Source organism: Oenanthe melanoleuca, chromosome 1 (assembly GCF_029582105.1).
Source record: "Oenanthe melanoleuca isolate GR-GAL-2019-014 chromosome 1, OMel1.0, whole genome shotgun sequence".
In the NCBI taxonomy this organism is placed as follows: domain Eukaryota; kingdom Metazoa; phylum Chordata; class Aves; order Passeriformes; family Muscicapidae; genus Oenanthe; species Oenanthe melanoleuca.
The window spans coordinates 22172609-22185821 of record NC_079333.1 but is presented as its reverse complement, the minus strand read 5'-3'; the positions used below and the strand labels follow the sequence as shown (position 1 = coordinate 22185821).

Genomic DNA, 13213 nt, shown 5'->3' with positions numbered 1-13213 from the left:
TTTAATTACAGGAGCAGAACTGCTAGTGACAATGGGGAATGAGCAGGCAATGAGCAAAATAGCTTCAACACTGGGAACAGCAAAGAAAAAAAAAGTGTCTTCTTCTAAGAAGAGGGGGGAGGAACAGGAAAGAAGTAAGAAAAAAAGCCCCAAGTGAACCCTAGTAAGTAGAACTGGTAATCCCTAAAGCCTCAGAGTAGAGTGCAAAGCCCTGGAAGAAAGAAATTAATAACTTTCAAAGTATGACCTTGAAAATGGAATTAACAGTATTCCTCCCTTTTAAGCCTTCATGATAATAAAGATTTCATCTTCTGAAGCCCTGGCAAGAGAGTCAACAGACTAGGAAAAATTGCTTCCTGCAGAGCAGCTGGCAACTGTAAACCCTAAGACCCCAGCAGGCCCCAGGTAGTGAGGTGTCAGAGACACCTGCATGATGCACATCCTCTTTCCCTTGTGCCTTCTGCTTTAGAGGTGGGGTTTTTTCTCCCCACCCCCGCCACCTCCCACCCCCCCCCCTTAAGTTTTGGTCCTATTTTTTGCTCAAGAGGCAGAACTTAGCCTATCAACAACATGGAGCCCAGAGCTGCTCAGAGTGGACAGCACCTGGGCAAACAGCAGGCTGGCTATACTTGGTTTATCATCACTCCTTCCTTTCCATCACAGACAAGTTCTTCAAGCCCATCCCATGCTGCTTTCTGGCTTCCATTCAGAAACTCATGGGGACTAATTGCCCTCTAACACCAGATTTTACCTTGCACCCTACCCTGACAGGATCCTAAGGGCAGATTCTCCAAAGCAAATCAAAAGCCAGGAGCTCTCTGATGCCCTTTGAACCTTCTCTGTGGGCTCTCTTCCATTAGCAGACTGCTGATATGTCAAGCCCTGGAGTCTTGTTGGAGTAATGTAAATATGAGAAAAATTGGTAGTCGCTGTTTCTTCTCCTGCCTTCATTTTGGTTTACTCAGATGATGAGACTGGCAAATGTGGATGTGAAACATGTAGATGGATAGATGAGTTTTTTCCTTCAGGCTCTCTGCTTGCATCTCAGATGACCCTTTTTAAAGGTCTGTGTTGGGAGTCTTGAAAGTAACAGGTTCAGTTTCTGCTGGTGATTATCATGGTGCACACATTTGGAGGTGTGCCTCTGGTGAACTTGTGGGTTTGCTTACACATCTGGCCTCATTTGCCTCTTGAGCAAGGCTTATGTGTCATGGTACAGTCTCCATTTCCCCCTCTAATGGGGGCCTTCAAGGATGCTGTTGGTGTTACATAAATGAGCTGGGGGGAGTGAAGAGACAGAGGGGGAGGAGTATCTGTGTGGAGGAAGTACAACAATAGGATGGCTTGGGTTGGAAGGGACCTTAAGGACCATCTAGTTTCCAATCCCTGCTATAGGCAGGGCACCTTCTACTAGACCAGGGTGCTCAAAACCCATCCAATCTGGCATTGTACATTTCCAAGGATGGGATATCCACAGTTACTGTGCATGCCTCACTACTCTCATAGTGAAAAATTTCTTCCTTATATGCAATCTAAATCCACCCTTTTTCAATCTAAGACCATTACTCCTTGTCCTATCACTACACACCCTTACAAAAAGCCCCTCTCCAGCTCTTGTCAGTGCCTTTTAGGTACTGGAAGACCATGGTACTACAGAAGATCATGGAGCCTTCTCTTCTCGAGGTTGCATAACTCTGACTCTTTCAGCCTGTCTTCATAGGAGAGGTGCCCCAGCCCTCTGAGAATCTTCATGGCCTTTCTCAGCACCTACAGCAACAAGTCCATTTTCATGCTGGGGGCCCATCATAAGTGCAATAAGTAGAATAGGTTACAAATCTCACCACCTCCTGCACCCTCAGTTTCTGCTGCCGTAGTGGGTAGATGTCCTGCTTTTTATGTGACTTTGAGAGAGGTTTTGCCGAGGATGCAGATGCAGTGGTTGTGGAAAGATGCAGGCCGGCAGGGGCCAGATTTCGTGCCACATCCGTGTGGCCGTCCGTGGCTGGCTCAGCGGCGGTGGCTCGGAGCGCCCAGAGCTGGCACCCTTCGCTCAGCTGGCACCCTTCCCTCAGCTGGCACCCTTCGCTCAGCTGGCACCCTTTTCTGCAGTGCAGGACCGGGGGGCTCAGCCGCGCTGGACCCGGGCTCTGCCGTGCGGACCGGGCTTTTCCCGGGCGGGGGTGCAGAGCCTCCTAGCCCCGGGTGTCGCTCCCAGCGTTTCCCGAGCCGTTCCCAGCCCGGAGCTCCTGGATGGCGAGGCGGGGTCGGTGTCGTTCGGCTGCCACCTCGCGGGGAAGGAGCGGCGCTTGGGCAGGCGGGGACAGAGGGACCGGGGACCCGCAGCGAGGGCCCAGGGAGGGTGACAGGGCGTGTGCGAGCGCTGCTCCCCTGCATGGGGTCACAGCCCGGCAGCACACCTTTGCTTGCTGCTCTTCCTGCCCTTTTTCGCACCTGCTTGCTGGCGTCTGAGCTTCACCGGGCACCGCATCCATATCTAAGCTGCTCTGCTGGAAACCCCACTTTTCCCCCTGCATTTCTGAGCCCGGGCTGGTCCTGGCTGCCTGTCCTTGCAGTCCTGGTGCTAATGCCCTCTCCCCAGAGGCACCGACACTCCCTCTACCTGTCTTCTTCATCCCTGCTTTTCTGTTGCCTGGCCAGGACATAATTTTCTCTCTTTATCTCCATTTTTCCCAGGATTTGTTCTCATTACTTACCTAACCTTAATGCTTATGGAACATCCTCCATTTCCCCATCCTCGCCCTGGCTGACATCTCCTCCCCTTGCCCTCTTCCATGTCATGAGCTGAGCATTCCTATATTGCCATTTAAGTTGAAGATCTTCCCTGGTATCGTTTCCTGTGCTGTAGCCCAGCATTGGTACAAGTGCAAGGCTCATCCTGTCACTCCAGTCCACATTACCCTCTTCTTATATCTCTCATCACAGCAGCTTTTTCCCGTGCCTCTGCCCAGATGCACTTACATATTTTTCACCTCCTCATGCAGCCCTCAGCCTCCAGTGGGCACTGTAGGCTTTTAGAGGCCAACACAAGCCATGAGGTAGGGACTGTGCAAGGCTAGCCTTCAGACCTCGGACACTGCTGCAGAATCTGGGTGTGTTGCAAGTTTTCGTGACAAAAAACCCATCTCTTCCTTTCCTGGGAAGATCTGAACACTCCACAGCTAATACTTCCCACACTGAGCAGTTTCCTTAGCCTGGCTCTCCCATAGTCAGTAGAGGAGGCTGCAGAGCAAGGAGTGCCTGTGACAGTTTTAATCTGGCCAGTTCAGGTAGCAGCTAATAGTAGGCGCCATGCCAGGCCACCTGTTAATGCCAAGGTCCTAAAGTCACAGAAGCATGTAGCATCCAAATTTAATGTGGGGCCACAATGTCGTTGCTGGCAGCTGACTGCTGCTGTGCTTCTTTAAGAGCCGCTGTGGATATGGAAGTCTCCAGGCAGTCCAGAAGTGACCAGGCAAGTTCATGTATGAAGAAATTAATCCCAAAGGAGTGCAGCTTCTGCTGGTTCATAATGACTCTGAAGCAGCTGAGGTAGGCCAATATGATCCATGCTGGCCTTGTGCTCCTGGCAGGCCCGTACCCAGCAATCAGAGGACAGCACTGAAGATTAGACAAGACCCTTGGACTGACCCAGCAAAGTCTTTCCTTGTGTGTTCCTCAGGCTGGTTTTGAGGATGAAAGCAGCTCTTGGCTTTACAGCCTGGCTGTGGTTTGCTCTGAATGTAAGCAGCACCCTGCTTTTCCCATCTTCCTCTGCCATCTAATCCAAGTCCCCCCATCCTTCTCACTGTGTCTTTTCCTATGCTCTTCATGGGAGTAGGAGCAGTTCTCTCACCATCACCCACACAAGCATTACACTTGTACATGCCAAGCCTGCTACAGTCGCACACATCCCCACATCCTCTCTAGTGAATCCTTGGCCAGGCTGGCTTGCAGCCATGTAAGAGCATGCAGCAACTCTTCGGCCTCGTGCTGCATGGATGGGTTTGCCTACAGGAGTGTTAGGCACCAGGTGAAATTGCTGATGTCCCAAATTGAAGAGTCTTGCCACCCCTTCTGCATCTTCACTCAGAAGTATGTGGAAGTTCTCGCAGAAGCATTAGGGGGGACTCCTGGAGCGTCTGTGTGCCAGGCTGTTATTCTGGGATCTTGCACACGGGCAGGAGCAGTGAGGTCACCATGGCATGGCTCTGTTTTTCTCACTGTTAAATTTAAGGATGCAGCTAGGGTTACACTGTCTTGGAGAGAAGGGTGGGATGGGGTGGGGGCTGCACACGGTCCTCTTCAGCCATGTGAGAACTACAGCTCTCTAAATCTTGGCTAAGGCTGCCTTGTGGTGTGGCACTGATGCAGATCACCCAGGCTGAACCTGTGGAACCTGGAAACTCAGAATGCAGTATCCCATGAGGTTGTTGCAGCACACAGGCACCAGGGCAGGACTCCATCTGCCTCTGCAGCAGATATCCGAATGTCTCACATTTGGAGCAAGGAAGAGCAGTGCAGTTGTTATGCCCTTGACAGCTTTCAGTCTGCTCCTTCTTGATTTCCTTAATGGGATCTGACTCGGTCAGCATTTAGGGTCTGAGGTCCCTTAGGGGTTTAGCTGGGAAATGCTGCCAGATATTCATATTAGCTCATCAGCATTGGAAACCAAATTTCCTCGCCTTCAATACCCTGACACTTACGTGGTCACGGGCTTGGCAGGACTGCTGAATTCCTGGGGCAGGGTGGGGGAATGAATAGGCTGGGATATTAGAGCGAATTCCCAGATCACAGGCTCAAGGTCACCAAAGCGGGAGGCCGCAGGGACAGCCCCGAAGCTCCCGGTGCCAGCGGAGCGGGAGCAGGAGCGGGCAGCCGGGGTCTCCCAGGAGCGGCGTTCTGGGGATGTCCAGCGGGCGGGCACCGCTCAGCGCAGCGACCGCCAGAGGGCGGCGGAGACCGCGGGCTCGCCCGCTGTGCTGCGGGATGGCGAGCGGATGGACGGGATGGCGAGGATGGACGGGATGGCGAGGATGGACGGGGATGGCGAGAGGATGGACGGGGATGGCGAGGGGATGGACGGATAGCGAGCGGATGGACGGGGATGGCGAGCGGATGGACGGGGATGGCGAGAGGATGGACGGGATGGCAAGCGGATGGACGGGATGGCAAGCGGATGGACGGGGATGGCGAGGGGATGGACGGAATGGCGAGCGGATGGACGGGATGGCGAGAGGATGGACGGGATGGCGAGCGGATGGACGGGGATGGACAGGGATGGCGAGCGGATGGACGGGATGGCGAGGGGATGGACGGAATGGCGAGCGGATGGACGGGGATGGCGAGAGGATGGACGGGATGGCGAGCGGATGGACGGGGATGGCGAGGGGATGGACAGGGATGGCGAGGGGATGGACAGGATGGCGAGAGGATGGACCAGGGATGGCAAGTAGATGTAAGGGATGGCGAGGGGATGGACAGAATGGCGAGGGGATGTACAGGATGGCGAGGGGATGTGTGGGGATGGAGATACAGGATGGCGAGGGGATGTACGGGATGGCGGGGGGATGTGACACGAGGGCCACAGGACTGTGATGGCCAGGGGATGCTTGGGGATGGCGAGGGGATTACAGGACGGAGTGTTTGTGAGGGGTTTGTTCTCTGGGGGCTGCAGGGCTGGGGCATTGGGGGGTCGTGCTCTTGGAGGCCTGAGGGCTGCGCTGTGCATGTGCACACCTGTGGGAGCTGTGCCCGTGCCTGCCTGTCCCCTGCCGTGCAGCGGGGTGAGCACACTAGGGGAGGGCAGTGTGCAGGTGAGGGCTGGCACTGTCTCCTCTGCTGGGTGCTCACCCATGGCCGTGTGAGTGCCTCAGTGCCCACGGCAGTGGTGTGCACAGCCCACAGCAGCAGCTGCTCGTGCACACACATGGAGAATCATCATGCAAACATGGGCTGGCCTGAGGTGTAGCTGGGAAGGAAGGGTGACTGATAGAATAAATTGAAAACAGATGCTGTTTCCTGCAGAAAATCTCACTCAAAGACAAATATTTTATTTTCTTCCATCATTTTCACTTTCTTTCTTATTCCAGTCGAGCAGCTGTTGTCCCCCCAAAACATTATTTTGTGATAGAATTGTAGCCTTCCCCCATTTTTACAGTACTTGTGACAGTAAACGTAGCACCCATGGCGTGTACTCTAGATAGCTGTGCTGTAAAACCCAGAGATTCCATGTGGCCCCCAGGGTGATGCACAGAGGCTGCAATGGTTCCCAGTCAGCCTAACACACTGCCCAGCATCTGCACGGCCTGCTGGTGAGATCAGCTGCTGGTGTTAGCCTGTGGTGTGGCACAGAAGGTGATCAGGACTGCACATGGAGCATTTTCTGCAGCCAGCTCCACCATCTGATGGGGTCACACAGAGAGCCATGAAAACATGTATAATTTTTCATCTCTGGAGATGGGTTTCGGCTTTTCAGTTGCCCTCAGACTTACACGCACCAGCTCAAGCAGAACAGAAGCCAGTGTGACCCTCTCCCAAGTCCTCCATCACACCACGTGTCTTCGTGTGTCCTCTCTTACACCTAGATGTTCCAGAGGCTTATCTCTTCACACCATGCCGTGCCTCTGCCCCAGTCCCCACCAAGCTCACAGACTTTGATCCGTGCATTTAGGTGCATTAAGGCAGCAGGTACCTAGCCAAGGCCAAGTGCCCCTTGCCTCTGCTGTGCTGAGTGTGCAGTGCATGCCACCATTGGTGCAAGTGCCTTTGCTCCAGTTGCATGGATGCCCTAGAAAAGTGGCAAAGAGGAGGAATGGTTGTCACGAGTATGTAATGTACATGTCCATGTGTGTGTTAAATAGTATTTTAGCCAGATAGAAAAATGTGGTGGCTGAAATTTTTTTGTGGGCAACACACCCTGCCAGGTGTGCTCTTGTTTATTTGCTGGGCCGGAAAAGTCATGTTTTGTGCCAAAAAGGGATGCAAATGGTCCCAAACATCCTCCCCACCATTATTTGGCTGTGAGAGATGTTTTTTCTTAAACATAGGTGAGGTAGGGGTGGTAGCTGAAGTGAAACTTGTTCCTGAGTTTAGGGGAGAAAATAAAATGAGCGAAGAAAACCAGTGTTGTAGGATTTGTGTGACAAGCCATGAAAGATGCACTTGGACTAGCTGCAAAAAAGAAGCCATAGATAGAACATAAATTTTCCACACAAATCAACACATAGTTACTTAAAAATCAAAGAATAGAACTGGGGTACAAACAGCTACTCTAGTCAGCTACCTTAGGAAGAAATCAGACAAATTACAGTGCAACAGAATTTGAGGGACTCTGGAGACATCCCTCTTGGATTTGCTGCCTTTTTGTCACCAGCTTGAGCTTAATAGTGACTGTGCTGCTGAGCAAGCCTGTGGGTGGCACCCATGCTCTCAGGAGAGGAGGACTCTTCACCTTTTCAGGTTGTGAGGGAGCAGTTGTACTTCAGCCTCATGACAGGGCCTTTTTTTTTTTTTTTTTTTTTGCTCCCCTCTGCCATCAGAAACAAATTTTCTTGGTAGTAAGCATGACTTCTTTCTTCCACAGCAGGATCAGTTCCAACATAAAACCTCATCTCCATCTCCTCCCTCCAGCATCTTACATGGACATATATGTATAAATGTACACATACATGTGCATGCATGTCTAAATACATGGGCACTTTATGTGCACATACACATGATGAGCTTGCATTAACAGACCCACAGCCATGTACACCTCCCTGACCAATTATCAGGAAAAGGCCGCCAAGGCTTGGGATTACAGGGTGAATTTAAAGCACCATCACTGCCATTAAAGTCATGCAGAAAAGGGAGCCCATAAATGAGAGGATGAATGAGAAGATGTCAGGAGTGTTAGTGTTTAATATTCCCTGAGTGAGGCTGTGCTATTTGCTGCTGCAGCAGCGCGCTCCTCCCTGCCCCCTCTGACAGAGCCTGCGGATGCACATACGCAGTGCAACTTCATTTCCCACCCTCATGAAAAATCAACCTCCCTGGCACACCCTGCACCCTCACCCCATAGGTGTCATGCTGCAGGGCTGTAAGTTCCACAGCGACTCCTCCGCCTTCCTCCACCCCGATTCAGAAACAAATAATTACGGTGCAGCCCTAGGAGGGAGGGGAGGTGTCTGCTGCTTGGGCCCAGGTTTTATTGATCAGATCACTGTGATGAATCAGCTCCTGTGGAGCTGGTGTCTTCCTGCAGACAGGTACTGGCCATTGTACAGAATTACAAGTCCTGGCACCTCAGGGCCACCACTGGGAAGGTGGTGGAGTAGGCAGGTGTGGGGGTGGTGACCAGGGGCTGCATCTGCAAAGGTGTGAACCATATCCCTGCACTGGAAGGCCAGCAGCTCCCAGCTGGAGGCACAGCAAGGGTTGGGATGTGGTCAGCAGCCAGGGTTGAGCCTTCCCGCTTGCTCCAGGCCCTGTTTCTCCAGTGTGGGTGTTGTTTAGGGAGAGCTGCATGCCGTTGGAGTGTTGGGCTGAGGGAAGGAGGATGCTGATGAGCTGGCTGACAGCAGCCTGTAGCTGGGCTGGAAAGAGGCTCACCAAGGTGGGAAAGCGGCTGTGCCCTGCAGTCCAAACCCACCACTGCAGGAGCAGCCTGGGACTGAAGCACTGTGTTCCTATGCCACCCCCATCTCACCCAGCCTCGTGTAATCTTGTCTTCTTTTCTCTCCCTTCTCGCACCCTGCAGGACCTGGCACAGGGAGAGTAGACAACGGCTCCATGAGTTTGGCCGTCCCACTGTGGCTTCTGGCAGCATCCCTGCTCTGCCTACTCAGCAAATGTTAATACAAATCAGAATTAAAATAATAATATTAATAATAATTAAAAAAACAACACGACAGCAACAACAACAACACACAAAACAAAACGCGTTATACAGGAGACAGAGCGAAGAGAGGGGAGAGAGAAAAAAGAGGGGGGGAGAGAGAGAGACGATTGTTTCTTTCACAACTTTTGTGTGTTCAGGAGTGAAGAGGGGGGAGAGGAAAAATTACAGCAAAGAAGACTCAGCAACATTTAATCCAAAACCTGAAAAGCCGGCTGTCAAGTCATCGACTGCCTAGGAGGCAACACGAAGAGAGGGAGAGAATGGGGCACCAGCAAGGATCGAATAGCCGGAGGATGCTGCAATGTAAACAATCCAACAAAACCCACAAAGCCAATCAAAAAGAAGATCCCTTTTCTTTTCTCTCCTCCTTCCTCTTTTCCATACTCCCTCACTTTCCTTCCTTCCTCCTCTTTCTTTCTTTTGCAGAAAGAGGTCTTTGCTTCAGTGTCTATAGCCATTTAACTTTTTGGATGCCCTGGGTCATTTTTGTGAGCTAATGCTCAGCCAGTTCATACTTTTAAAAACAAATTAAAAAAAAAAAAAAAAAAACAAACAAAAAAAAGAGAAAAGAAAAAAAAAAACAAAAACAAAAAAAAAAAACGAACAGCCACAAGCCAGAGCAAGTCACCTGAAGCTCTCTGCACACTGGTGTCCTGTTAAGAACCCCATCCTCTCTTCCCTTCACCCTGTGCTCATGTGCACCCGGCCCTTGCTAAACACCTTCTTTCCTGCCCCCTCCTTCAAGCAACATCGCCCCACAGGCCTGAACTAAAGCTGTGTCAACTCTACTGAAAGCCTACTTTTCTTTTTTTTTTCTTTTAGAATCCTCTTCCTTCCCCCCCCTCAATTCAATCAGCTGTCTTTCTCTTTCTCCTGTGTATGCCTGTGTGCGTGCGTGCATGCATGTGTGGCTCTTGCTGTCTTCACTCTTTCTGTCTTTCTCTTGCTCTTTCTAAGCATGCAAAACGAAGAGTCCATGTGTACATATGCTCATCCTATTGTAGATAATGTCCTGCCTTGTAAGTGTGAGACAAGATGCAGAGAGATCACTTAGGCAGAAGAGGTGTGAGGAGAGAGGGGCAGCTGCAACACAGGTTCACATGGTGTCCCCTCTCCTATGTCCTCACTGGCTTTTTGTCTTCTGGCCACCTTGCTTGCAAGAGTCAGACTGCACCCTTGTCTAGGCTTTTTTTCCTCTCCCACCTCCAACTTGTTTGGCTCTCAGCCTCCAAGTACCAACATAGCAGCCTGTGCTATGCATGAGTGCTTGCACACACTCACGGGGGTGTGCACTCATGTGCAATTGTCCAAGCAAGCAGAAGAAACCAGGACTGGCCTACAACACTGTGGACTGAAGAGTGCAGCCACCGTTCCTCCTGGGGATGGGAGGCTGAGCTGGCGGGATGTGAGTGATGAGACCTTGGATGTCACCAAGCAGCCACTCCTTTTAGGTATAGTGTGCATAGGAACAATACCTCAACATCAAAACCACAATCTGGTCATTCCTAACCATTTTGGTAGACATGCAAAAATAGAGCCAATACCCTTTTTCGTTGCTTTGTTGTTTTTGTTCTTACTGTCCTCCCTGGTATAAAGGGAAATGTAGGCTGTGTAAGGGTGAGTGTGTGTGTGTGTGTGTGTGTGCTGTACACCACTATTACAAAACTCACTGCAAATTCCACATTTGAAAGAAATTGGATCAGAAAATGGCCAGGACCTGTGAATGTAAGAAATAAAACAAATGTCAGGTCCAAAATCCTAGGCTTACAAAGAAGGAGATTAAAATTATGCAGCAAAGTAGTGAGCAGTGCAATTTCCCCTGCTTTTCTCTTATCTCAAGGGTGCTGGTCTTGCTGGAGAGTGCCCCACACTTCCCATGGCAGACTCACATACAGAGGTGCCAACAAGAGAGGCTTTAGTGCCTCCCAAGTGAGGAGGTGAGAAAAAGCTGTGAGAAACAGGACTGAGAAAATGCTGGGAGTGGCTGGAGTTTGCCCCACCAGCTCAAGCTCTGCTTCCAGAGCCAGAGTGAGCAGGGGCTGCAGTGCCTGTGTGTGGGTGGGGCAGAGGGGAGAAGACTCCTGTGTCCCCTGGCCCATCACGAGCCATAGGATCTTGATTTAGCCCACTGAAGTCGAGAGACCATCCCAGGACAGCAGAGCGTCTCACAGGCGCTCAGCTTTCAAGCAGCAGCCAGTTTGCTCCTCTGTCTTTGCCCTGGGCCCTGAAACAGCAGCAGCACGCTTGGCAAGGGGGAAACAGCTTGGCCTTGCAGTGTGCAGGAGGGGATACCCTCCAGGTGGTCCCCAGGCAGGAAGGAAAGTGGGAATTGTCCCCAGCTCTGCTCCCCCACTCTGCTCAGCGCGGCGCTTTCGCCTTGCACTGCGGCACTCTGCCCTCTCGCTGCTGAGCTCAGCTCTTCCAAGAAGCTGCAGGCACACAATTAAAGCAGGCAGCCAAGGGCTCCTCCCAGGCAGCCAGAAGTGTAAGGAAATTTATTAAAGAGACACGTGAGACATGCTGAAGTTTGGAATTGCAATTGGTATAGAGCTGCTGTGGGATTGGATAGTGGTAATTTATGGTCCTCCAGACCCCAAAGCCATACCTGCAAGAGGGTGCAAGTTGCAAGTGGGCAACTAGTGCTTGAAATCCACCCAAGGTGTCCAGCGATGGCTCCCTTTCTCCAAAACAGGGCAGTCATTGATGGGACTTGGGTATCTCCTTTGGACACTGGTGTGTGTCAGCCCATGAAAAAAATGCCCTGCATCCTTCAGAGCATTCAGACAACCCAGTCCATGTGCCTAACCTTCAGGAGAGCCATCTAATTCCTAGGCTTAGTAACAAGTCCGGATTTTCTGTTGCAGCAGGCCTCTTCTTTCCCCTGGTGCAACCATGAGCTGATCCTGATGGAAGCTGCACCCTTTCCTGCTCACTGGCACCAGCAAAAGCACCACACTGTTCTTCCTCGGGGCTGCACCTATGCCTGGATTCATTAGCACAGGCTTGTCGGGAAAGGTGGGCAGCCTGCAGTGTCCTGCTGTGACAGGCTGCTCCTAAGGGCTGAGACAAGCCCGCTGTAGGTTCTTTGATGTCAACCCAGTTACTATGGTAGCACCTGCCCCATGGGTGCTCTGTATGTGTTTTTGTCAGCGTGGGGTCACTCCCAGGCTCTGGGGTCACACACATCAGACCCCTACGGTGCGGTGGCAGTCATCAAGTCCCAGCACCTCATTATCTCACGTCTGTTTTGGTTCAAAGGAGTTCTGAGGGGATTTTTTTTAGATGTCAAGGCATCGAGGCATATGGTTAAAAGGGAAATATCTCACTAAAAGCAGAGCATGCATTTTTTGAAGCCATCTGTCCATTAGTGGGGGAGATGGCCCCAGCCCCAGCGCTGAGATTTGGTCTTTCCTGCAGGTCCTGGGCAGATCTTTGCCTCTGTTGCATGGCTGTGAAACAGGGTGAAAGCCAGTTCATTGCAGACCTCTCTGAGAAAAGACACCAACACCAAGTATGCTTGTTGTCTGCAGAAGTGCTGGAGACCCACTGCTGGCAATGTCTCTTTCTAGCAGGGCTGGGGCAATCGTGGGTAGGTAGGTTGGAGCTTGTTTTTCTCCGAGAATCTAATCCTCTGAGCTGCAGTGGGCCCCACAGGGTGCTGTAAAAATCTCCCTGTTTCTCCTAAACTCGAGTTGAGCTCAAGCTCCCTGAACTTTGAGGGCCTGTTCAAAGCACATGTTGAGAAGTGAGCCCAGATGAATATAGGAAACACAGGCAAGGTCTCTAATGCTTTTTCCCATTCCTTCTCCCCTCCACGCTCTGACAGAGAAGTTGCAATGGCTTTTCTCATTTCTCAGGCTCTTCTCTCTGAAACTGTTTCTCCTCATCATCTCTTTTCCCTGTTTACATTGCTGTCTTTCCCATCACCTCCCAAAAAGCTGTGTTCTTGCTTCCTGCTGCCTCTCAGCTGGTTGGAGACCAGGGAAGATGGGAGTTTGGAATGGGACACCAGTTCCTTGAGCTTGTCAGTGTAATTGTGTTTGATTGATGGAGATTTAACATTTAGTGTTATAAAAAGATATGAACAAAATGGAAAAAAAATGTATTTCTTCTACTGGTTTGTAAATATTACAAGAGTTACATGAGATGTCTGGTAATGTTCAAGCAGAGGTACAAAAACTTAGGTTTCATATATGGCCCCATAATTGCTAGCAGATTTCTAACCCTTTTCGGATGACCGAGAGGAGGGGTGAGGGCAAGTCTTTCTGACAGATACCGGACAGGGGAAAGGCAGCCACCTCGAGCCACATGAGCTCCATGCATGATTGTAGCATG

At 51.1% G+C, this 13213-nt stretch overlaps 1 protein-coding gene across 5 annotated transcripts in view; it reads left to right on the top strand.

Moving 5' to 3' along the window:
* Nucleotides 1-10433, top strand: part of LSAMP (limbic system associated membrane protein) — a 979688-nt gene extending 969255 nt beyond the window's left edge. For all 5 annotated transcript variants that reach the window (XM_056490684.1, XM_056490700.1, XM_056490665.1 and 2 more), the window contains one exon: nt 8738-10433. In XM_056490684.1, the coding sequence (XP_056346659.1) occupies nt 8738-8835 (98 nt within the window). In that variant the 3' untranslated portion in view covers nt 8836-10433. The remainder of the gene's footprint in view (nt 1-8737) is intronic.
* Nucleotides 10434-13213: the final 2780 nt, after the last annotated feature.